At 38.9% G+C, this 25309-nt stretch overlaps 1 protein-coding gene across 6 annotated transcripts in view; it reads right to left on the bottom strand.

Moving 5' to 3' along the window:
* rbfox1 (RNA binding fox-1 homolog 1) overlaps positions 1-25309 on the bottom strand; it is a 351722-nt gene that overhangs the window by 136705 nt on the left and 189708 nt on the right. The window contains exon 1 of one of the 6 annotated variants that reach the window (XM_077556743.1): positions 5595-6026. The exons of 1 other annotated variant lie outside the window; for it this stretch is intronic. In XM_077556743.1, the coding sequence (XP_077412869.1) occupies positions 5595-5690 (96 nt within the window). In that variant the 5' untranslated portion in view covers positions 5691-6026. Of the gene's footprint in view, positions 1-5594; positions 6027-25309 lie in introns of those variants that run through there. 4 more of the 6 variants (XM_077556742.1, XM_077556741.1, XM_077556737.1 and 1 more) reach the window with 4 other exon arrangements.

Below are 25309 nucleotides of genomic sequence, written 5' to 3'. Positions count from 1 at the left end.
TGGTGACCCATGCATTAGAACGTACTGTAGCAGGGCTCATTGGATTACATTCAAATTTAAATTTAGTTTGCAGGTTAAAAAAAATTTAAATAAAAACATTCAGCAGAAGAATTAAGTGGAAAAAAAATAGTAAATCAAAACTAGATGTTCATCATTGATAAATGTGGTAAATTATGTGCCACAAATTTAAGCAAAGGACACATGTTGGACTTAAAAGGAAATGTACAGTACACCAAAATGGGCTCCACAATCAATTTGTGCCTTTATTTATTTGCCTATGACACTAATAGAACAGAGACTAGTGAAGAATGTGGTATGTACAGTATTTGTGTTATTGACGATAATGACGGCATTGACTGTGTGCATTATTAGTCTGCTCTGTCACATAGAAATAGCTACTATTACAGTATTTTACATTGTCAGGTAGATTAAAACGTACAAAAATAATTCATGTTCATATATATATATATATATATATATATATATATATATATATATATATATATATGTGTGTGTGTATATATATATATATATATATATATATATATATATATATATATATATATATATACATATTCATGTAAAATATAAAAACAATTTCACAAAGCATTCTTCTTGACTGATTGTGTAAAATACAAAATAGTTTAATATTGGATTAGTTCAAATCAAAGCCATTATTGTTAACAAAAACTAATAAAATAACTAAAACTAAAATTGAACACACGTTTTCGTGAAATATGACATTTAAAAAATGAGTGGAGTTAATTTAATAAATAAATAAATAACTGAAACTACATTTTACGTTTATGAAACGGACTTAACTATACTTATAGCAAAAAATGTCTTTCCTTTTCGTCTTTGTCAATTAATTTCATAAATAAGCTTTTGTTTTTTGTTTTTATAGGATAAACTGTTTGGATAATGGATGCATATGTCATTATTACTGTGCTGAGTTTACATTACTTTATTGGTATAGTAAACGCACTGAGCTTATACAGCTTTCTACTCTTTCTATACACCATATGGTGCTATACAATTAGTGAATTTTTTTTTGTCTTGCACTCCCCAAATAATCCATGTAAAAAAACTAATACTGAAACTATTACAAACTAAACTAAAACAAAGCATGAAAAAACACAAACCCACTCTAAAAAAAAAAAATTAAGACTAACTGAAATGCAAAATGTCAAAACATGATATAAACTAACAACACTAATGTCAAATCCAAAACTATTATAAACCTATTATAAATATCTGAAACAAATACAAACACAAAGCCACACAAATACCCTATTATATTCCTGTATATGGCGCTACCACTACTGAATATGACTCTTCAAAGCCCCACATTGCATATAGAGGAAAAGCACAGTGTCACTCTTAGATATGCATACTGTATATTCACCTAAATATGCACGCACGTAACACCCTAGCATAACATGCAAACACATTAGCACAAATTGAAATACTTAAACATTGCAATGTGAAAATAAATTCTCTCACTCTCACTTGGGCACATGCTCGCATCCTGCAACATGGGATGAAAGTGCTGGATAAAAGAATGGGACTAATAGCATGAAGTTGCTTCATGACAAATTGTGAGATTGCAGAAGCCATTTTCTCTCTTTGTCACGTAGCTTTTTTCATCTCAGGGTTCCGCTGAAATATTCCTCTACTCCGGGCCTCTGCTTGGTCACAGATTTTCCACATTCTGCTTTCCAAATGCACATTCAAATTCCCACAATGCCAGTGTGGTAGAAAACTGGGTCAGAAAACTCATTGCATGAGCACCAATTCATTTTGGCAACACAATGACAAGAAACAGTTATGCTCGAAGAAAGGAGTAAACAAATATTGTGTTAATGGCAGTATTTTAGCTGCTATAATAATGTTTGCATATGTTGTGAGAATATTGCATCTTGGGAAATCTGGCAGCATTCACAAAATTTTGAGCTAACCATTCTGCAAGTAAGCATTGTAGTTTTTTCTTCCATGACTTGACAGGTAGGCTGAAAGATCATCATTCATTCCAAGCAATGGCTGGACTACACTGTCACACCATGCGACTCATCGGGCTCTGTTTTTGTAGCGCAAATGCTAGCCGATCCTGATTTATATTTATTTTGATCCGTACAAGCCCAAGGAAAATATTTGCCAGTTTGGCAGATTAAAGTCCCCTCACACATTGAAAAAGACTACCTTTGATCAGATCTGCCGACCTGCGTTTACCTGCGAAATGACCAACACCAGGTCTAACCTGCCTCTGCCATGCAGGACTTACGCTACTCAGGAAAATCAGGTCCTCATACAGTATGTCAAAGCCAAAAGCTAGGCAGCATTACACTGTTAGAAATACTATTTTATGCAAAACATCACTGTCATCATAGTTAATGCACCATCACATGCACAGTTCTGCTACAATTGGCAAGTGTATTTCGGCAGTTTGGTGATGTGGTGCTGCCTCAACAAATGACAATGTAATCAATTCTTTTACTATATTAAAGAATTTGCATCCCCTTTTTAAAAATTTTTTTTTAGGCTTTTCCTAGCTCTAGTACTCGTGATTGATCACAAAAATGCACTTATTGTTCAGTTTTTTTGTAAAGCAATACATTTTGGGGGGGACTAAAAATATATATTTTTTAAAGATGTACATATTAGTATATTGTCAATTACAAATACTGTTGGAAAATACTAATGCTGTTAATTTAGAACAGCTGTGGAGTACACAGTAGGCGGTCTTTACTGTATGAGTTTGAATTAGTAAACATACAGTATGTTCATGGAAAAATAGCTGTCAAGCGGAAAATTAGGTAACGATAGGAAGCAAATCAAAACAAACAAAAAAAAGCTTCCACCAAGCTCACAATATTTTACACTAAAACAAGCATCAAAATTCTAATGGCAAACATTTGACTACATGCATCAAACCATACTCAGTTTAGAAAATGACTTTTAGCTGGCTTTATTGTTTTGAGTCTTCAATTCTTTTCAAAGCAAAGTGAATGTCAAGTGGGGTGTTTTTAGTGGTTGTTTAGCTCCACACGTAACAGCACATAGAAAAATATGGAGGACCAAAATTGCCAAAATTAAAAATAAATAAATGACTAAATAAATGAATAAAAGTGAAAATAAAAACAGATGAAAAAAATATAATTGAAAAATTAAATCCAAAAATAAATATAAATGGAAATAATACTATATACCGGGCTTCGGCCTTCCTGGGTGGAGTTTGCATGTTCTCCCCGTGCTTGCGTGGGTTTTCTCCGGATACTCCGGTTTCCTCCCACATTCCAAAGACATGCATGTCAGGTTAATTGATCACTCCGATTGGCTGGCAACCAGTTCAGGGTGTACCCTGCCTACTGCCCAAAGTCAGCAAATATATAAATATCAATCAATAAATAAAAACGCTCTGCTCTCAAATTTATTTATTTTATGCTGCAGATGCTCTGTCAGATTGAAATGTTATTCAAATGAGGGTGCGGTCCAAAGGTTCAACATTTATTTTTGTATTTATTTTTTACTTTTATTTATTTATTTATTTATTTAGGGATATTAACATATATTTTTTTGTTTTTATTTTCATTTATATTAATTTTTTTGTATTTAATATTTGAATTATATTTGTTATATGTGTTTTTAGTTTCACTTTTATTAATTAATGTATTTATTTAGTCATTTATTCATTTTTTAATTTTGACAGTTTTGGTCCTCTATAGAAAATAGTCAAAACAAAAGTCAAAAGCAATAATAAGTGGACTCACCAGGTGGCCACCGGACAACAATATTTTCAACAAAAAGTGAGGAGAAACAGTTGTATTTTCTCAAATATGCTGTCTGAGCCGCTATGCCTCATCAAATTATGTTGACTAATAGCTTGGTGGTGAGCTCATTGGCCTCGCTTAAGAGTTTGAGAGGCTCTGTCTGGATTTAATTCTGTCAAGAGGCCAAATATTACATATATCATGACCACTCTCCATGTTTAAACTTTGTTGTTGTTGCAAAATTGCCTCATAATGTGACAGCTTCTTCATACAACCATACGTGTATAGACCCACCTCAGAAGGACATAATTAGCATTTTCAATAATTCTTCTATCAGGCAAACAAACAAATGGACAAGTGAGCATTCCAACATGTATGTACTGTGGTCATTTCAATTCACTGATGTGGTTCACTTTCAGCCCCCAAAACCATCACATTTAAGACTCAACATTCAACCATTTCATGATGTAAACCTTCCACCCTGTCACCTCCCTACACTATTTTTAAATTAATCAAATCCCCGTTAGAATCACAGTAATGATTCCATGACTTAAACGTTATTATATACAGGAATGTGCTTTATGGTGCTTGCCTGATGTGCAGTTTTAAAGTGAGCATAAAAAGACAGACACACACAAACTCACGTCTTGACTGAAGTCAGCATGAATAGAAATAGTTAAATCTTTTGGGATTGGAAGTGATTTATGGCTATATAACAAAGAGTGATGGATGTTAAACCACATAGCGCCATCTACTGGGACTCATTATAGCATACAATTGATTTGTGGCTCAAGTCATGTTGAGACCTTCCAGGAGAACAGGCGGTGTGAAAGAAATGACATTTTCAGTTACGACCATGTTTACATTCCACACCTTCCCCATTTAAATAATGTTAAATGACTTGTTTTACACATTTATTTACAAATGCACATATAGACTTGAATAAAAGAAAATGAACACACACAAACAAAATAAACACAAGGCTGATGACAAAATGATAACATTTCTAAATGTCAAATTTTATTGTAAAGAAATCAAGCAGAATTTGGCAGAGCAGTATGTGGCTGATGGGATATAAATAATCATGCATATTCAAACCAATAAATAACATACAGCATTGTTGAAATGAAATACAAATGATATAAAACAATGAATTAATAAAATAAAAATAATCAATGAACATTAATCCAAAATGGACAATCAACAAATGCAAACTAAATTAATGAACTGAAAAAAGAGTTTCTATAGTTTAATTAACATACACAATGTGTACGCAGTGCACCCAGATGATTAATTTTTACAGCCGTAAACAACATCTCTCTAATCAAATCAAAACACTTTTAATCAAATGCAAATGATGATGATTCAAGATCTATCTTTAAAGGGGGAAAAGTGTATATTTCCAAAATACTTTGGTTACTGGAGAACATTAAGTAACAAACCAGTTCTGTCTAACAGCAACCACAGCATTCCACCTTTCCTTTCATGCGTTTCCTCATACCATCCTGAACTGAGTAGATTAAACTTTATTGTTTGAGAAAACGAAAGACTGCAAATCACAATTTATCCAATATGGAATGTTTACATGTAAGGAAATCTTTGGATTTTTTTCCCCTTGCTACTACAACAGAATCAGAGATTGAGAATGGTAGACTACTTTGTCTCTAACAGTCATGGAATAAAGTATATACAAAGCTAAGCATCACTCAGTATTCCACTACAGTTTATTTTGCTGAGTGAAACTCATGCGCACAGTTCATCTCTTCCGTTCTACTTCTCATGTCCAACAGCGGCCGAGAGCAGCATGCATACAATTCACACACTCACCTGCTGTAAATACATAAAGGTGAGGGCGGCGCAGGACAACTGAGGACAGGCATCCACGTTGGGTAACGCCACACATGTTCCTCCGGGATGCTGCATGTTCCCTCCTCAAGATGAACACAACACAACCCCCTCAACCCCAACAAAACCCTGATATCAACAGCAAGAGCGAGGGAGTGCGAAGAATGAGCAAAGGAACAAGAGAAAAAGAAATGCTACGACTTCTAGAGAGTGAACTGGAAGACGGAGCTTCAAGGGAAGCAGCAGCCAGTCCCAGACGGAGGAGTACCAAGTGCGTTCTGCTCACGAGAAGGCGGGGTGAGTGACGGCAGAGAGAGAGAGAGAGAGAGAGAGAGAGAGAGAGAGAGCGCACTGTACTGCAGTGTGTGTGTGTGTGTGTGTGTGTGTGTGTGTGTGTGTGTGTGTGTGAGAGGCTTAATTAGAGTCTGACTGTGTGTGTGCGAGACAGAGAGTGTGAGCGAGTGCATGTTTGCAAGCCAGCAGTCAATGTGACTGCGATTGCTGGAGCGTGAGGGAAGCAGAAAATTGTGTGTGCGCGTGTGTGTGTGGTGTGTATATGAATGCACTGTATGTGTCAGAGAGTTCAGCTATGTGCATTTGTTGCTGAAAAAAATGCTGATTTTTCTCTCATTTTGTTGATGAATTGAAGTTCTTTGACATGTTACTGGAGGCGATCAAGGATGCTGACTGCAGCCCTAACACAAGCCACACTTTCTCTCTCCCACACTCGTTTGCCAGCTAAACTTTTTTTTTAAGCTTTCAGTCTAAAAAATGTTGTTGTAAATTTAAAGATGAAGAAAAGAAAATCTCTAACTGCATATGTTGTTTCTCATGCAATTGTTATCAGATGCACAAGTATAAACAAAGACAATTGTATTTTTGAAAAAATGACTTGCAGAACAATAAAGGAATCAAAAGTAAATGCAGTTCTAACCAATTGTCTACATTGTTTGGTGTCAAGCATTGTAATAAACTGTCATGATGTGCCAAAATGGCGATAATTTAAATGTATATAATGTACAGTCAAGTGATCGCAATGTGTCAAAAAAGCTGTTCAAATTGTGGACATTTTCCTCATTGGCCAGGGGTGTAGATTTTCTTCAATGCCGGTAGCAGGCACATGCACACACGGACCCTGCCCTTTTTTCCTGGATGAGGAAAAAGCCTTTTCCGCTGGAGCGCCTTTCTGTTCTTCATTCATTAATATCTAAAAAATAGAAATCACCTTCTGTGTCATCAGTTCCCCCCCCCCAAAGTGTTTTGACATCGGATGGGCATTTGTTTGAGCTTTTGTGCCCCTCGCTGATTTGCGCGCACACAAGCTCCCGCTTTGCCCCTCGCTCTTCCCTCACTTAGCTCTGACATGCAGTGCTCAGAGGAGTGAGAGCAAAGCCAAACTGCAGCAGCAACACAGACAGGAAGGAGTGTTAGTGCAATTCCTGACATTGGTGTTCTGCTAAGATACAGTCTGTCAGTATGATCCACTGACCGTCTGGTGAATACTGCAGAGATGATAAATTTTCATCAATAAATTTTGAGTGTCCGTCATTTGGCAATCATCAACAGTTGGGACACCCTTCCGTCATCGTCAATCCGTCAATATTTCAAGATTGTAATCATCAGTTACAACTAATGGAGACAAGATGGCGACTCCAGCAGTGTGCATGTCATTCGGCTTGTCTGCACTGTTGTTAATATTAGTTTTAATTTGCAGTGATGTTTCAGCCCTTCTTGTGTATGATCGCCGTGTATGACATTCGCGTATCTCATGAATCGTTTAAGAGACAAAATACGGGTGGATCCCAGGTGGATAGTGTTTCTCAAATGGGGGTACATGTACGCTTTGAGTGAAGGCACTCCAGGGGGTACGTGAGATTTAAAAAAAATTATAATTAAAATGTATCAATGCAATGCAAAGATGCTTATAAAATACTTACCAAATTATGCAAAAACTTCAGTAAAATGTCAATTCATAAAATAAATGTTATTCAACTTCATTGTCCTACAAAACCTGAGTCTCCCCATAGCAGAATAGTTTGACCCAACCTGTCATATGCGACCTAGCATCACCTGACAATCATTTTAAAACTTTATTTAAAATTAAGATAGTTATTTATTTTGAGAACAGATCTTTATGACCCAAAAGGAGAACAGTATTTTTTGTGTGCAAAAATCTCTAATCAAATTAACACCCTTTTTTTTGTAATATCTTTTTATTCCCAAAAGTTCAAGCGATTCATGAAATTAAGTTCCAAAGTTTAATAAACCGACAATGATCGTGAATGATGGTGACGCTGCTTAGGAGGTACTTGGCTGAAAAAAAATATTTCACAGGGAATACATAATTGAAAAAAGGTTGAGAAACACTGCTTTAGGACAACATGAGCAGTAAGCACAACTGAAATTCAAATCGTATTCAGTACTTGGCATACTTTTACATACGAGCTAGACATGAGGTTGGTAGATCAGTATGTAGCTGAACTCATATACTCATCATAACATGTTTGTGAACTTATTTTAGTATGTTGTGCATCATTCATCCATTTTCTATACATACCGCTTATCCAGTTCTGGTTTCCAGAACAGAATTATTTGTTGTATTAAGATTTGTTTGAAAGCAAGGAATGAAAGGAAACTAGAATATGTTTCTTAAGTTAGTTTCAAAGCTTAATGGTGAAATGCAAGCCCATGTGCATGTCTAAGAGTGACCATTAGAGAGAGTTAAAGGCAAATGCGGGTATATTATGAGATGAAGCAGAACACTGCAATTGCATAACTGCAAGCGAGTAGCTGCCTTTCATCTATTCGTTCAACTGACTACAAGCTCTCGATTTTTTCCCCCTGTGCTTCTCCTCGTCCACCTCCGCCCTTTGGGCACGTCTTTATTTTGCACCCACACAGACACATAAACCATTAACCAAGGCTATAAAGCCATTGGCAGCTTTCTTATCCCCACAAACACATTTTGCTTTTGTCAATATTGTCCTATTACAATAAACAATATATATATCCTTAAGTGAAAAAAAATAAAATACCTGAAAATATATTCCATATATCACGTTTTGACTACAAACATTATTGCATAAAACCTATTTTAAAAATAATAATAAATACAGCCATGCCACTATCAGACTGTTTATCACAGCATTATTCTATAATGCATTTCATTAACCTGCAAAACCAAACTACTTTGTAAAACTCACCCACAAATATTTTTATTGCAGAAACCAGCAAGTGCAATAGATTTCTAAGTGCAATTCAGTGCAGCTACCATATTTGCTGTGGAAGTCACCCCCCCCACACACACACACAATTCCAGTCCTCTGAGGAAAAGCTCTCACATTATCACATGACTTCACATATACAAAGACAACCAGGCACTTCCGGGTATGCGCCGATGGTTGCCAAACGTTTCTGAAGCGGATCGGAGAAGGGAGTGTTATAAGCTGGTAATGTCTGCAAGGAAATAAATACTTTGGAAAATAATTCCTGCCGCCTGGGAAACCCACATTTATACAAAAATTACATTAGGTAGGGTACCTACCGCTCGAAGATGGCTGGGAAAGACTCCAACACTCCCGCGCCCCGAGTAATGGAGGAAGCAATTCAGAACTTGGATGAACATCGGGTAGGATATCACTTTTTGTTTTATTTACCGGCACTTTCTTATTCGTCAGTGAGAGAGCTTCTTTGATTGTCTACATTCCGTTCACGTCACAGTCTGTGCAGTCAACTCGCTCAGGAGACCTTGGCTTTCCCCACACACATGAAGATTTTTTGTCGTAAATATTTAACACGTTCATTATTGGATTGCCGGCCCTGATTGGTTCTGGACCCTATTATCATACAAACACAAATCCACTCTTAACACATCTCTCACATAAAGATAATTTTATAAAACAATCTCATAAGACATGATTGTTAGTCGTTTGACGTGCTTGGTCGGGAAGGAGCAACCTTGTGACAAGAAACGCCCAGTTGTCTTTATGTGTACACCTGGCTTTAGTCACAGCGTGGCTTTCCCTCTTTTTCTCCAGAAATTTATAGAGCTGATGATGAGTGACTGTGCTAAATAACTGTTTTGTGCCATAGAACTGTTGGGGACCTCTGCGTCTTGCTGAAGGGCATCTCAGCAGGGCTTTAAAAGTTAACTGTCCTTTCTCTAGTATTCAAGGCACTTCTTCCGAAGCAAGAGCTACTTACAGTTTTGCCGTAAACAACTTTTCATATCAAAATATGTTCTATAAAAATCGACCCCACATTTTGTTTTTATATTAGTCGCTCTTGATTGAAACATACTTTCAAGGGTCAGACACAGCCAGTGGTAAAGTCAACCTTTAGGTTTCACAAGTTCAGAAAGAAATGTATATTTCTTACTCATTTGCATGCACATGCAAATGAGTAAATAACATACATACACCTCAAAATTGTTAAGATGTTGCTTTTCAAATTCTCCTTAGGACGACATTGAGCTGAAATCCTTAAATCAGTCAATCCAATTGAGTCATATTATTATTATTATTATAGTATTATCTTTACTTTCAATAGTTTTGTCTAATTTATATTACAAATTTAAGACACAAAAGCACAGGCATACACAACCAAATGACAAAAACATAGCCTGTTCTGGAGCTTTAAAAGAATGGCACTGCAATAAATGCACTCTGTCAGGTCAGTCAGTCATGATTACGTTAGATTAGATGTGTCATTGTCGTAAAATTGAGAGCACATATTTGCCAGTAATAATCTATGTTTTATTTAACCAAGTCTTTACTTTGCCATAGCATGTTAGCATATTCAGCAACAAATGTAAATATTACTAGTGGTAATGGTATTTGGTATCAGTATCGGTGACTGCTCAAGAGTTGAGTATCATATCGGTCGGAAAAAAGGTGGTATCAAACATCCCTAATCCTGACCATGTGCCATGATGTGCATGTATTCTGTAAATTCAACAGTCACTTTCTTCTACAGGCAACATACTTTAAGAGTTCCAATAAAAATATGACTATTTTCATGTTAAAGCATTAGTTCATTAAAACGCTTCTACCATAAAATTTCACAAGTGGCAGTGGAGTCTCAGCCACTGATTTTGCCAGGATTGAAAATATGAATTTCCATTGCATGATGTGGCGACATCGCAAAGTACAGCCCATGAAATGCACTGAAGCTTTAACATGTAGACGAAAAACAACCAAAACAACCTGGCGCTGGCCGGCCGGACAGCGTCATGACAAAAATAAACAATATATACAGACTACAACCATTTTGAATTTTACATCAACAGAGCCATATTTACGATTTCATATGGACCGCCATGGATCAAATATTGCCATCATGATCATCTCTGAAACATATATGCAAGTATGGGCTAAATGTGAGAATCTTGAATGATGTTAAAACCTGCTCTCGAGGAACTGATGCATCCCCAGCCTTCCCTGGGTCCATTTTGGTTTATAATGCCTCCTTCAAAACATTCTGGGTCTACCCCAATGTCACCTAGTGATTGGGCATGACCAAATGAAGCTCTAAGAAAAGGCAACCAATCACATGAATCTGCATGAACTGCTCAATGCACATTTAGAGTATTTGATCACCAAATGTTAATGCCAGGCATCACGACGCATTAAAAGAAAACAAATCTGCCCATGTTTATGATCTAATTATTTTTCTCATTTCCTAAAGCTCATTAAATCAGCACTCAAGATGTTTTTTTCTTAAGTGAATCACTGTTTGTCCGACCATATGGGGGCAAGCAGCGGGTGTGTGCCCTGAGAATAGCGAGGCCGTATATGTCAGTAAATTGACCTTTATTCATGTTGTGAAATAAAGTTGTGTAATTAAAACACCACTTAAGTTAATAGAAAATAGGCAACACAATGGATTAGTGGTTAGCACGTCTACCTCACAGTCGAAATGTCGTGAATTTGAATCACGGCCCAGCCCCTCTGGTGTCAAATTTTGCTTCAGCCTGTGCTTGCGTGGGTTTTCTCTAGGTACTCTCACTCTCCCCTGTTTTCCAAAAACATTTTACAAAGTAGCAAACAAACAATGAGGAACACCTGGACAAGACACAAGTTGCTAAGGGGGATGCTATCTATCTATCTATCTATCTATCTATCTATCTATCTATCTATCTATCTATCTATCTATCTATCTATCTATCTGTCTGGGCACGCTCGGTCCTCGAGGGCCGGAGTCCTGCAGGTTTTGGATGTTACCCTTCTCCAACACAGCTGATATATGATCAGCTCATCAGCAAGCTCTGCATAAGCCTGGTAACGATCCTGTTGATTGGAATCAGCTGCGTTGCAGCAGGGAAACCTCAAAAACCTGCAGGACGCCAGCCGTTGAGGACCGAGTTTGCACACCACTGCTATAGCACATGAAGGCAGGGTTAGTCTCCTGTGTTTTGTTCAGTTCTTCCTTGTCAGTTTATTGTTGCTGTTGATTTCATGCCTTGTTGTTCCCCCACTTCCATGCCACTTGAGTTTTTGGATTTTGCTGTTTTTGTCAATTTCATGTTCAGCACCGAGTTTTTGTTCAGTAAAGAAATTTTTTTTTTTTCTCAAACCTTAACACCGGGATTCTCTAACCCTGCAAATATGAATGCAAACACGCATACAAACACATGCAAGTGTAACCTAGAGCATATTGCATAATCTTTGTTTTATGCTTTTATGTTTTATGATTATTATCTATTGATTGTGTACTGTATTTATTAGGAACCTGAATACCTTATGTTCCATTGTTCTACATTTCATGATTATCTATTGACGTGTATTTACACTTGTTTTTTTTAATGATTTATTTAACAAATTGAAATCACAAGCCAAACATGGCAGTATTTACACTTGTCAGCCTGTGTCAATTGCGTCATGTGATGTTCATACTGGTGCGTGCGTGTTCACGTGACATGCTAGATCAATCGCGCTGCTAGTTGTAATGATGATAAGGTGCCGGTGTGTTCCCGGAAGAGAGGAACGCTACACGGAACGACACACGCAGTACAGCGGCGGGGCCCCTTGTTTTACCGACATCCGCTTGACCTGTGGTGGACTCGCGTCAATCGTTTTGCTTGGAGTGAACTGAACTTTCCGTGAAGTTAAGTTGAACTGTGAGACAGTGGACGTGTGTATACTGGGACAATTAGGGACGCGAGTTGTGGGATGCGTTGCTGTCCTTTTCATTCCTCTTTGAAAGGAAGATTGTTATTGTGTACTCTTATTTCAAATGGATTTGATCATACTCTCAGCACTGGAAGTTGGAGACAGAGTGCTGGTGAGGAACGTTCGCCTGAGGGGAAAACACAAACTTGTCAACAAAGGGGAGAGTGATGTGTATGTTGTGGTCAGTAGAGCTGGAGATCTCCCAGTCTACCAGGTGAACCCTGAGCAAAGAGATGAACCATTACTCACTCTTCATAGGTATTTACTCCTACCTTGTGGTTTCCTTCCAGTTACTGAAAACAATGAACTGTCCCATGATGCAACTCCGGTGGTACGTCCCCGCAACAGTCTAAATCCTGAACCAGATGCCCAAACGATTCCCCTGTTGGGTATGATGACTTCGAGTCATTGAGTTTCAAATGCATTTGAAATCTTTCTGAAGACTGTAAATATTGGGTTAACACGTGTTTCACTATAAATACATGCACTGACTTGCAACATTTGGCTCTATGTTTGTATTATTCACCTCCTTGAACCTACTAATTTCTCGATACTAGTTTAAGTATTAACATGCATGTTGCTTGGTTATTCAGGGGTATTTTATCCGACGTACATGTTACACAAGCAAACACACATACCAAAAATTGCATTGCATACAGTAGATGCATCGCATGTCAAGTCAATAATCTTGGCTTTTATAAGACCCAGCAGCACTTTTGTGTTAAGAAGTTGATTAAAAAGATACTTTGTAAAAAGTGCCAATTGCTGGGCTTCAGGAAACTATTTTGCCACTGTCCAGAGACGGCAAATATTTCAACCCAGCTCTTCCAATTTACTCCCGTAATTGGCTCTCTGTACAGAGCAAAAGTGGCCATATCTCAGGGTTTCCCTCCGTCGGTGTGACGGCTTATAATTAGAGGAGAAAAGCAGTCTGTTTCTTCAATTAAATAACAGCGCAACAAAACAATGGACTGCCCTCTTTTTGTAAAGCAAGCTAGAAGGAAGTGCACTTTCAACCCCTTTCACAAATAAGACACTGTGCAGCAAGCAAAGTTCAGTGTTTGAGATTGATCGATTACAACCATTACTTTTGGGAAAATGGCTCCCCAATTTTAATCTGTTTCAGTCTATTTCTTTTAAGTAAGACTTTATCAGCACAAATAATAGCACAGTAACATACATGAATTCAAATAAAATTGTGTGCTTTATCCTACCAGCACTCTGAACAAGCGAAATCTAAGAAAGGTACCCTTTAGATTGTGAAATGATCGATTTAGTGTATGATAAAAATGTCTTTAAATTTTTGACATTGACTCCACGTGCGTGAAGTTGGCCCCCCACCCCACGCAAAATTTGATGGAAATAGTCTCTTTCGTTTGTGCTGGTTTGTGCCATAAAAAGTTTTGTTTTATAGATATTAAACATTTTAGTTTCCTGTGATTAAGTCATCCAGTCCCCCGTTTAGTTCCGATTGGAACCGAAATGGTGCCAATCGTTTGTGCTGCGTTAGTGCTGGTTTGTGCAGTTAAATTTTCATTTGTCTGATGACGTCACCACTAACGCTCTAGTTGTGACGCACGACACAGTCTTAATTTGTTTTGGATGTGGTCTATTGAGAAGGTTCATCTCATGGTAGCCTACCAGACTCAGTGAAGTTTCGTGTGATCACGTCACGGCGTTTGTGCTGCTTAATGTACTATTAACCATGCATCTGTGGAAGGAGATGAAACACGCCGTCAGGAGAAAGCAACCATCAAATCTGTGATAACTGGAACAATTTGCATATGAAGAGTGGGCCCAGTACCTACTAAGAGGTGCAAAAGTCTCAATGAAAGTTAAAGATATCCTTTGTATGCCTCAAAATGTTGTGGAACAAATACCTTCATTTTTGTCCATGCCTGTCTGTCTCATGAATTTATTTTATTAAAATAATGTTGAAACACAATTCGAAAGTCTGATTTTCATTAACTTATTACATATGCTTTTTCTTTCATACTGACAGTTTTGTCCATGTTAATGATTACTACGAGTACTTGATAAACTAATTTCTACAAACAGCAAGACAATACGGGAAAAGCTCTATGAATGTTTCCCACAGCTACAGTCTTGCAAGAGTTTCTGTGGATTGACACTGACCTTGGGAGCAGTTGTACACTAGTTGCTTTGCTTGAATTGCCATCCTGTCTGGTGCTACAAGAGAAGGCCTTCACTTTGCGAGCAGTCATCACATTTCAAAGAGGCTTGACCCAGGATTCCCTTGGTCATTATGTGGCATACTACAGAAGGGTTGCATTCACCTGATATTTGATATTGTGTGTGTGTGTGTTTGTTTGTTTGACACATAAAATTTTTGTTGCAACATAAGTTTGTCATGTCTAACTTCTAATACATGTATCAATTTATTGTATTAATTAAATGTTTTGTAACTGACAATATAGTTTCACAAGCTGTTTCGTTTTGCTGGGAGCCTTTTTCACATCTGCTCAAATTTAAGGAATAATCACATGGGCTTAATGCATGTTAATCAAAAATGCGCAATTTGTTTACAAAAATATGCATGTATGGTATGGTTATTGGAGACTACTGCCCATAGAAAGCTGGGATTGGCTCCAGCCCATCCTTGTGAGATGAGCGGTTCAGAAAATAGATGGATAGATGCGTGTACTAAAAGTAGTTTACAGCAGTGAAAACGTTAAAGTTTTTATGTAGCCTAGCTAGCAAAAAAGCTACAAGAGAGTAAAATGTTTACCTGAAGTTCGTCCTGCAACTGGTGGCATTCCAGGATCTTAAAGAGTATGCAGAAACATGCAAAACAATAGTCAATTTCAAGTTATTACGTGGAATTAATAACAAAATGAGTGATTCACTAAGCGAGGTACTATGAGACGAACTTTCTCGATAGACCGCATCCAAAACAAATAAAGACAACAGATGTTGCGACGGCGTCCGCGTCACTACAGGCTGTGGTGACGTCATCAACGAAACTAAATCGTATCAATAAAACGGTCACAGCATAAACAGAAATTTTAACAGCACAAAAAATTGGCACCATTTTGGATGCATTTAGAAGGAAATGGGGGGCTGGATGACATCATCATACATTAAATATGCCATAGCTATAAAACCGTTGCAGCACAAGCAAAAAAATTAATAGCACAATCCAGCACAAGCGTAGCACAAACAAATTGACTCATTTCGGATCCGTTTCTCCATAGATGAGAGGATGGGTGAACTCTGGATGACGTGAAAAATAATTTATAATAACTGCAAAACAGTACTAGCACAAAAGGAACTTTTTATGAGACTATTTCCATCAAATTTTGCGTGGGGTGGGGGGCCAACTTCACGCATGTATTGACTCCTCATCACGATTTATGTTTGATGAAGACAGAATTGTGTGCGTATGTGTGCGCGCGTGTGAGTGCACAATTCCTCCTCCTCCTCAGGGAATGTGACATTTTAATTTCTACTAAAAAACGAGTGAGCCAATGAAATGGAACTCCCTTCAATTGTGAAAAGCACCTTTTTTTTTACACCTTTAAAGATATAATTCATCTACATACAAAGCACAGCCATACTTTTGACATTCATATTTACATATAAAAATATATTCATGGAACTGTTTTCATTAATAAAAAATACATGTTCACCTTTGCACATGTTCTTGGAAGTAAGGCCGATTTATCTTGATTCATCAGAATAAATACATTCAATCCTTACATTGTCTACTGCTTCTCCTGTTCAGAGCTTACTTTGGACTTTGCACATACTGGACTGATTGTCAGTCGATCACAGGGCATATAGAATATAGTGAAACAACCATACACACTTACAGTCCATTCACACCTTTGGGCAATTTCAAGTATCCAAATAATTTCATATAAATGTTAATGGGGGAGGAAACCAGGGTGTGTGAAGAAAACTCACACAAGCACATGGAGAACACACAAACTCCACACTGCGAGGTCAGAGCAACCATTCGAAACCACAACCTTTGACTGTGAGGCATATGGTGAGCCACATGTGCTACTAATATTAGTTTTAATTCTTGAATAGTTTTAATGTCTATTTTTTTGAATACACATTAAAAAGTACAACTTCCATAAATATTTTTACATTGTAATTGATGACCCACAAATATTTCAGGGCTAGGATTGTTTCTTAAGGTTCATATGTCTTACGCCTACACCGTCCATCTACTCTTCCGTTTTATTCACACCACTGCAATGTGGTTTCACAGTTTGTGTAGTACATGTACAACTGAGATGTTGTGTATGTTGAGCCTGCGAGTGTGCATCTATTTGTGGGTACGTGGTCTTTTACATTCCACGCATGGCAGAGCAAGGCAATTGAACACTGGCTGTGACAGTCATTCTGTGTCCTTGCGGAGCTCAAATGTCAGCAGAAAAGGCTGAAACCTTAAAGCTATGAAAAAAAAACTGTTCAACTGACATTTGGTCAGATTTATTTAACAATTTTGAAATCACTTCTTAAAATTGTAAGTACAGATCTCCAGACAGTTGGATTTACCATGGAGCTTTAAAAGACACATAATGTGACACAAGTCTATACAAACGTACTCAAATTAATTTTCACCACGTGAAAACTATTCACTGAATGAAGAGTCTGATTACAGGGACAGCTGGTGAGATATTTCTGTTTCTGTGTATTTCATGAACAAACTGCAATTTGGTGTACATTTTTAATGACGGCTGGCTGACAACCAAACAATTTTAATTTGGCATGAAAACCAATTTTCACATTTTCCTTTCTATCCCTACTGGGAGACTTTTTTTGGGAGAGAGGCGGAATGCACACCGAACTGGTCACCTCACCACCCAATCGAATAGACTAATAACCATTCACACTCACATTAATATCTTAGGACAATCTTACTTAAACATGTTTTTGGAATGTGGAAGAAAACCCAAGCAGGTACGGGTAGAGCATACATAACTCCATACAGGGAAGCCAAAGTCCGGATTTGAACCAACCTTAACAGTGGCCCAGTGATCAATTATCAATGATCATTTTAGCGTTTTAGCCACTTCGCGTGTTTCTTCGTGTTTTACTGGATTTTGACTGATTTTGTAAGGCCCACAGAATATTGTTCTATTGCTATAAAAACATGGAACGGCCCCCTCTTCGGCGCGGATGCCTGGGTGCGGTGTGTCCCCGGGGTCTGGGGTCGGGGGCTGGGGGGCTGTCGGTTGGTGGGGGTGGGGGCGGGGGCGGCTTGGTTGGTGGGGGGGTGGTGGTGGGGGTGCCGGGGTGGGGGGTGCTGGGGTGGGGGGGGCATCTGGGGATTTGGGGACCTGGGGGCGGTTGGGGCTGGGTTGGGGTGGGGGGCGGGGGGTCACGGGGGGAGCGGGGGTTGTGGGCCGGTGGGGTGCCTGGTGGGCCTGCAGTGCCCCGTCCTGCTGCATTGGGTTGGGGGCGCGGGCCGCGTTGGGGTGGGGGGCGCTCCTGCTCCAGGGTTTGCTCTCCGGCCGGTGGCCCCTACGGGGCCCGGGGGTCGTCCTTTGGCGCGGCCGCGGCCTGGGGGGCCCTGAGGTGTTGCGCTTGCTCTGTCCTGGCGGGGGTCGACGGCTCCCCTCTTTGGTGGAAATTTTCATGCATGCTAGATCCACCACACCAGCATCTATCGAGACTCAGACACAATTTGTTTCTCCCTCAGGTCATTGATTCGGTGGAGGCTGGTGTCTGTGGATCTCACTCTGCTTCGTCTGTCCTTTCTACCTTTCCTCAGTTTCTCCTTTGGGCCCTTGAGGTTTCCCTGATTTGTTGGAGTTTGGATGTCTCTGGGGTTGGTGAAGGTTGGTGGCCCGGTGGGTGGTGTCTGGTCGGTGCTGGGCTTCGCTTTTCTTTCTTTTCTTTGGTCCCCCTTCGGGTCTCCTGGCGGCCCCACGACGCTGGCTGGATTTTGAAGTGTTCGGTTTAGGTGAACGGTATGGGAATTCTTATTTATTTATTTTATTTTTTTCTCACGCACGCACGCACGAACGCACGCACACACACGCACGCACACACGCACGCACACACGCACGCACACACGCACAAACACACATACAAAAAAAAAAAAAAAAGGGAGAACAATGATGACATTTTAAATGATCAATACTGAGATCTCCCAAAAAAAAAAAAAAAAAAATAAATAAAATAAAATAAAATAAAATAAAATAAAAACATGGAACCTACCAAAAGAAAGATTAGTCTCTTCTTTCATCAGGAAAAAAGTACATTTGTATATGTTCCTGTTTTGCAGCAATTAGCATTAGAATATAGCTAATTATTCACAAACTTGTTGAAAACACTGTCAAAAAGAGCTTGTTACAATATGGCCCTGGCTGATCGCTTATACTCTGCTGCCACCTGCTGGCTGTTTTTTTTTGTAATAACTACTATTGCTGTAAGCGACCTCTTCAGGTCAGAAGATGTAAAGCCTTCTGTATGTTCTAGCGTTTAGAAAAAAAAACATTTAAATAAATATATATACATATGTTTTTGGGAGTGAAGAATGAAGTATTAAAAACATATTTATATGTTTTTGGGTTTGAATGAGTTAAGGGTAAATCCTTCTATAAGGAATGGATTGAACAATATATAAAGCCCAGAAAATGTCAAATATTCAGTTAGATTTGATACAAAACCCTAATATGAAAAAAAATAATTAGAAAGAAGTCATATTTTATTATTATTATTTATATTATTTATCATATTATTAAAGGCTTAAATAATACAGTATTAAGATGCTGAATATGAACAATTGTAACCTTATCATACTATGTCATTAATATACAGGGCAGGGCCAGTGCCATTTCTGGCATGGCCACCACAACATGGTTTATGGTGGCTGACCCAAAAAGGTTTCATGCAAAACCCTGCCACGGCATCTGAACTGTGAAGCAAATGTGATTACCCAGTGTGTAGTAGTACACAGCAGTAATACATTTGAAATAATAAAATTTTCTCCATGAGTTGGAACATTATTGTTGTCAAGGAATTTGTGCATCCACATGATCCTAAGTTGTTGGTGGCTTTATGCTCTTGGTATGTTCATCCTGGGCACAGAGGTCCGAGGTGAAGGACAAGATATTAGTGCTTCCCTCCCAGGAATTAAAAAGCCAAATGGCATGAGATAGGAAGGATTTCCTCAATCTGTCAGTGGAGCAGAGCAGTGACAGCAGACTGTCACTGAAACTGCTCCATTTGCTTGGAGATGGTGATGTGCAGTGGATGCTGAGGATTGTCCATGATGGACAGAATCCTGTCGAGCATCGCAAGATGTGTTCAGTGACGCAGAAGACTGCCTGCAGGAGAAAAGGGTTGTCACTCAAAAACAATATAGCCAATGAGGAACGTACTCCACATATAGCCTGCCCACTAGTGAGGTTTGTGGCGAAAGTCACAATCGAGTAGGGCTGTCACAATAACCGGAATATCGTGATATTAAAATTGCTTCAATATCTAAACCACCACATCTCCATCAAAAAACGTTACTTTTCACTGCTTCAGCCAAGCACAGCATAATGAACTGCTGAGCCAATAGTAATATACGCTGTGCATTGTTTACAAAGTAATTCAAGATCGCGGAGGGCAGCGACCATAGGCAATTGGCATAGTGGTATGGATACAGCAGAAAGCTCAGAGGTTGATATATATAGTATTATGAGCTTTTGTTTTTAATATATTACCAACACAATCACAATATCATGATAATTATCGTTATCGTGAGGTTCATATCGTGATAATGTTGTATTGTGACATTTGGATATCGCTACATACCTAGCCATGACCTTAATAAGCCAAGGCTTCAACGCGTCAGCCCTTCTTTCGGATGTTAATGTTGCAAATGATGTGATCGATGTACCCTGTTGTAATAACATGTCAAAGCCAAATTCACTGATGGAGTTTATGCTTAATGAGTTCAACTCAGGTGAGGTTTTCTTTTGATGGCAGTTAACTATTGAAGAGGCATATTTTTCCCCAAAATCTTTTGAACTATATGACTTAAGGGCAATCGGATTTAGGAGTAGCACACTACTGAGCAACTTCAAATGTCGGTTGGGAAGGGGAGGTTCAACTGCTTCTCTTCACCTAAGAGGTTGTATTAAACCATCAGACAAATTATGAAGTAAACTCTCCAGACTGAGCCTTTTGGTCATACAAATGTTTTCCCAACGGAGGGTGCCAAAAAGTGTCACAGAGCAGTTATAGCCTAATTCATGCGAAATGTTGAGTATGTACCCAGAGCTGGCAACCTGCAGAACTTCACTTCCAGAACAATTTGTCTAAGTTTCCATAATTTTAATTAAGTTAATATTAACCATGGGACAGTTATTAGAGTCCAGTGGACCCCCCTCATAGTTGCGGTTCGGCACTGATAGTTGAATGTTTAGCAGCATTTTTTAACAAATTGTTTGGCTTTAAAAACAAGTGTTTTTTTTTAGCTGTGTTTTTTTTAGCGGCTAGCGGTGTTATTTAAAAGGTGTCGGAATGCGAACGTTACAGAAGTAATTGGTTCCCGGTAGGGATGCACTGAAATGAAAATGTTTGCCGAAACAGAAAACCGAAAATGAAAAATGCTTGGCCGAAAACCGAACCGCTGAAAAAAAAGTATGCCAATTTTTACTATGTTTGCATTTATTATAATTAATTAAAATTATATAATTATTATAAAATATTTATTTAGCACTTGCATTTTAACCAAGCACAATATAAAATGCAATGTGCCCACTCCGCAGGCATGTTGGCCAATGGTACATTAAACACCAAATGAGGGTTGACCATTTTCTGGGAGTGCGATTGAACTTTTTAGTCAATGTAGTTCGCACAGGCGGGCACGGATGCGTGCGGCGCACTTAACTCTTTGACTGCCAGACGTTTTCAGAAAAGGGATGCCGTCAGTGCCAGCCGATTTAAGCATTTTGACTGATCTTTCAAGGTCCACAGAAAAGTTTGTGTTTGGACTATGGAAACACACATACTACCAAATGAAAGATTGAACTCTCATCTTTCATCAGAAAAAAAAGTTTGTTTCTACCTTATTCCGTTTTTCAGTAATCAACAATAGAAAATGGTTAGTTTCACCCAAATGCTCTGTTTTGAAACAAAAAATGGAGAAATCAAGCTTTTTGTGAAACCATATTATTTCGTGCACTCTAGTTAATTTGACACCTTTTTTTTTTCATGAATGATGCCACAAACACCTAAACAGTGCTTTACTTCTATAAAATACTACCACCAACAATGAAAAAGTGTTTTTTGATAGCAAAATACGTTTATTTACATTCAACAGTGTAACAATTTGACAAAACAATTTGACAAAACAATTTGACAAAACAATTTGACAAAACAATTTGACAAAACAATTTGACAAAACAATTTGGCAAACTATTTACAAATGTGTGCAACCGTGGTACTATTTACAATTGTGTGGATGTTTCAAATACAGTTTTGCTTTTTGTAACACTCCCCTGCGTGCAAGTGGACGCAGCAGGATTTGCACAACAGATTAGTTTTACTGCGATGGCCCCTGAGCGTGCAGACGCTACACTTTCTTGCTGGCTTTTTTTTCCGGGGAATAGTAAGTATAGACTGCAGTGTGTGTTTGGCCATGTTGCCATCAAGTCTACTATCAGGATCATCATACGGTGACGTTACGGTGGTGTTACGTCTGGCTTCCTCATTGTCCTTCAGTTCCTATACCGGGTGGTTGATCCATCTTATCCGCTCCATTCATGATGGCATCGTAGTCCATAACCAGTGTCTTCTCCGTGATCAGACTGTACCCACTCCTCCGATGAATATGCATTGGACTCGGGGCACTCTTCATCGTCCAATTGAACGTCCGCCTGAGCAGAAGTGCTCGGTTGTGCTCCGCGTTTTTCGGCGTTAGCATCGCTAACCGGTGAGGCTTTATGACGTGATCATAGCCGCCGAGTCAACACTTCCAAATTCGGCGTCAACCTTGGAGTCACCATCATCATCATCGTCGTCATCAATGTGCTCTTTAGCATTGGTCGATGCTTTTTGTCTTTGAAACAAATGCTCAAGCGTGAGCTGCTTGCAACCGGTCGTCATTATGGCTTCCTCAGCCATTGTCCCCTCAACACTCTAGCTCCGCCTCACGTCTTCGACTGACGCCTACCCAATCTTGTCCAAAGAGAGTCATCGCTGCCATCTATGGGCAAAAAATAGGCATTATACTAACTAGATCTGCTTGATACTTTCAGCACAGCTGGCCAAGGCTTTCCTCCACCCGTTTCCCCCCCCCCCCCAAAAAAAAAAAAATCGGTGAACGTCTTTGGCGCTCCTCCGTAGGATTTTACTAAACGTTATTTAACGTTTTTGGCAGTCAAAGAGTTAAAATCGGCACATTCACATATTCACCAACGTTTAAAAATAAATAAATACACACCAGCTAATCGACTGCAAAGTCACATACAGTGTCCTGTGCAGGTCTGTCGCTACCCGGAGATAGCGGTAAGTGTTTCCGTGTTTAAAACTGTTGATAGCAATAGTGCTAGCATTAGCCAAAGTATTTAGCACAGCCACCGGGATGCCGGTGAAAAGGTGGAAGCCTTCGGGGGGCTCTTATAAAAAAAAAGGGAAGGCGCTGCGGGAGAAAGAGAGGCTCACCTTTACCGCAGTACACGGCAGTTCTGTCTTTTTTTTCGACACGCTTAACTCTTTCACTGCCAGACGTTTTCAGAAACGGGTTGTTCCCAGTGCCAGCCGATTTAAGCATTTTGACTGATCTTTCAAGGTCCACAGAAAATGTTGTGTTTGGACTATGGAAACACACATACTACCCCATGAAAGATTGGACTCTCATCTTTCATCAGAAAAAAAAGTTTGTTTCTACCTTATTCCGTTCTTCAGTAATCAACAATAGAAAATGGTTACTTTCACCGAAATTCTCTGTTTTGAAAAAAAAAAACGGAGAAAAAGAACTTTTTGTGAAACGATGTTATTTCATGCACTCTAGTGAATTCTACACTTCTTTTTGTCCATAAATGATGCCACAAACACCTAAATAGTGCTTTACTTCTGTAAAACGCTTTCACCAACAATGAAAAAGTGTTTTTTTATTGCAAAATACGTTTACTTCCATTCAACAGTGTAACAATTTGACAAAACAATTTTGCAAACTATTTACAAATGTGTGCAACTGTGGTACTACTTACAATTATGTGGATATTTCAAATACAGTTTTTCTTTTTGTAACGCTCTCCTGCGTGCAAGGAGACGCCGCTGGACTCGCACAACAGTTTACTTTCACTTTGTCCGTTTTGCGTGCAAACGTTACACTTTCTTGACCGCCTTTTTTTCCGGGGAATAAATAGCAAGTAGCAGACTGTACACACTCCTCCGATGAATATGCATTGGACTCGGGCCACTCTCCGTCGTCCGATCGAACGTCCGCCTGTGCGTGCTCGGTTGTGCTGCGCGTTTATGACGCCGTCATAGCCGCCGCGTCAGCGGTTCCAATTTCGCGTCAAGCTCGGATTCACCATCATCATCATCGATGATGATCATCATCGTCATCAATGTGCTCTTTTAGCATTGGTCGATGCCTTTCGTCTTGTAAGTGTAGAGCTGCTTTGCAAACGTGGGAGTACATCAAATGTGAATTATGAAAAAGATAGCGAAAATTATTCATTTTTTAGGTTTTTATATCCTGCCCCGTAAAGAGTGTTGCCTTTTTCTAATAATGAGGAATTGTGACTATTGTAGATGATGGTATGGTTGGGTATCAATTCTCATGCATGTGCATAAGGTTGGTGTCGGCTGTGGTGTGCATTTCCAATATTGAAATGATCAATATTTTTTTCTTGTTTTCAACCTGTTTAGTCAATTCGATCCATATATTGTTTTAAATATCCCAAACAATCAGTGTTATAGCCATAATGTATTGGTGTTCAGTGACTTCCATTACACAATATAGACGATCCGTAACAGTGCTTAGTGGACAAGGACTGTACCTGTCAAGTCTCTAAGGTAAGTCCTTAAACCGGCCTGAAGCAGATCTTGAAAATGCAGCGCTCTCGTCTCCAAATAAACCCTTCAGCTGTGTAGCATGCATTTGATCTGTAGCAAGTCTCAAACCAGCCAAAGCATCAGGTGTGGCTAATACAACAGAGGCAAATAGCACTGCATGTGTTTTGGCTGTATTGATGAATTACAGTAATATACTGTATCAAATATAGTCTTTATTTGACCTGAGTTACAATATAAAAAAGTATGTGTATTAATATAGGTGGATTAGGGAAAGAAAAGAGACCACAGGATCAACGGTCCACATCCCCTGCCTCTTCCCTCACCCCATCTCCAGTCCCATCTCTTCACCTGAATTACAACACGCACACGCACACACATACACACATACTATCCTTCCCCTTGAGTTGAACAAGCTCCTATTGATTGAATCTGAGGAGGTGAGGAGAAGAGTACTGTTCAGAGCATAAGGAATAGCCTACCCTCAGTGTTCACCTAATAGATACTATATGTGTCTGTTTGCACATA

Source organism: Vanacampus margaritifer, chromosome 2, assembly GCF_051991255.1.
Source record: "Vanacampus margaritifer isolate UIUO_Vmar chromosome 2, RoL_Vmar_1.0, whole genome shotgun sequence".
NCBI classification, from domain to species: Eukaryota; Metazoa; Chordata; class Actinopteri; order Syngnathiformes; family Syngnathidae; genus Vanacampus; species Vanacampus margaritifer.
The sequence above is the reverse complement of the archived record's forward strand: the minus strand, read 5'-3'. Positions and strand labels throughout refer to the sequence as shown.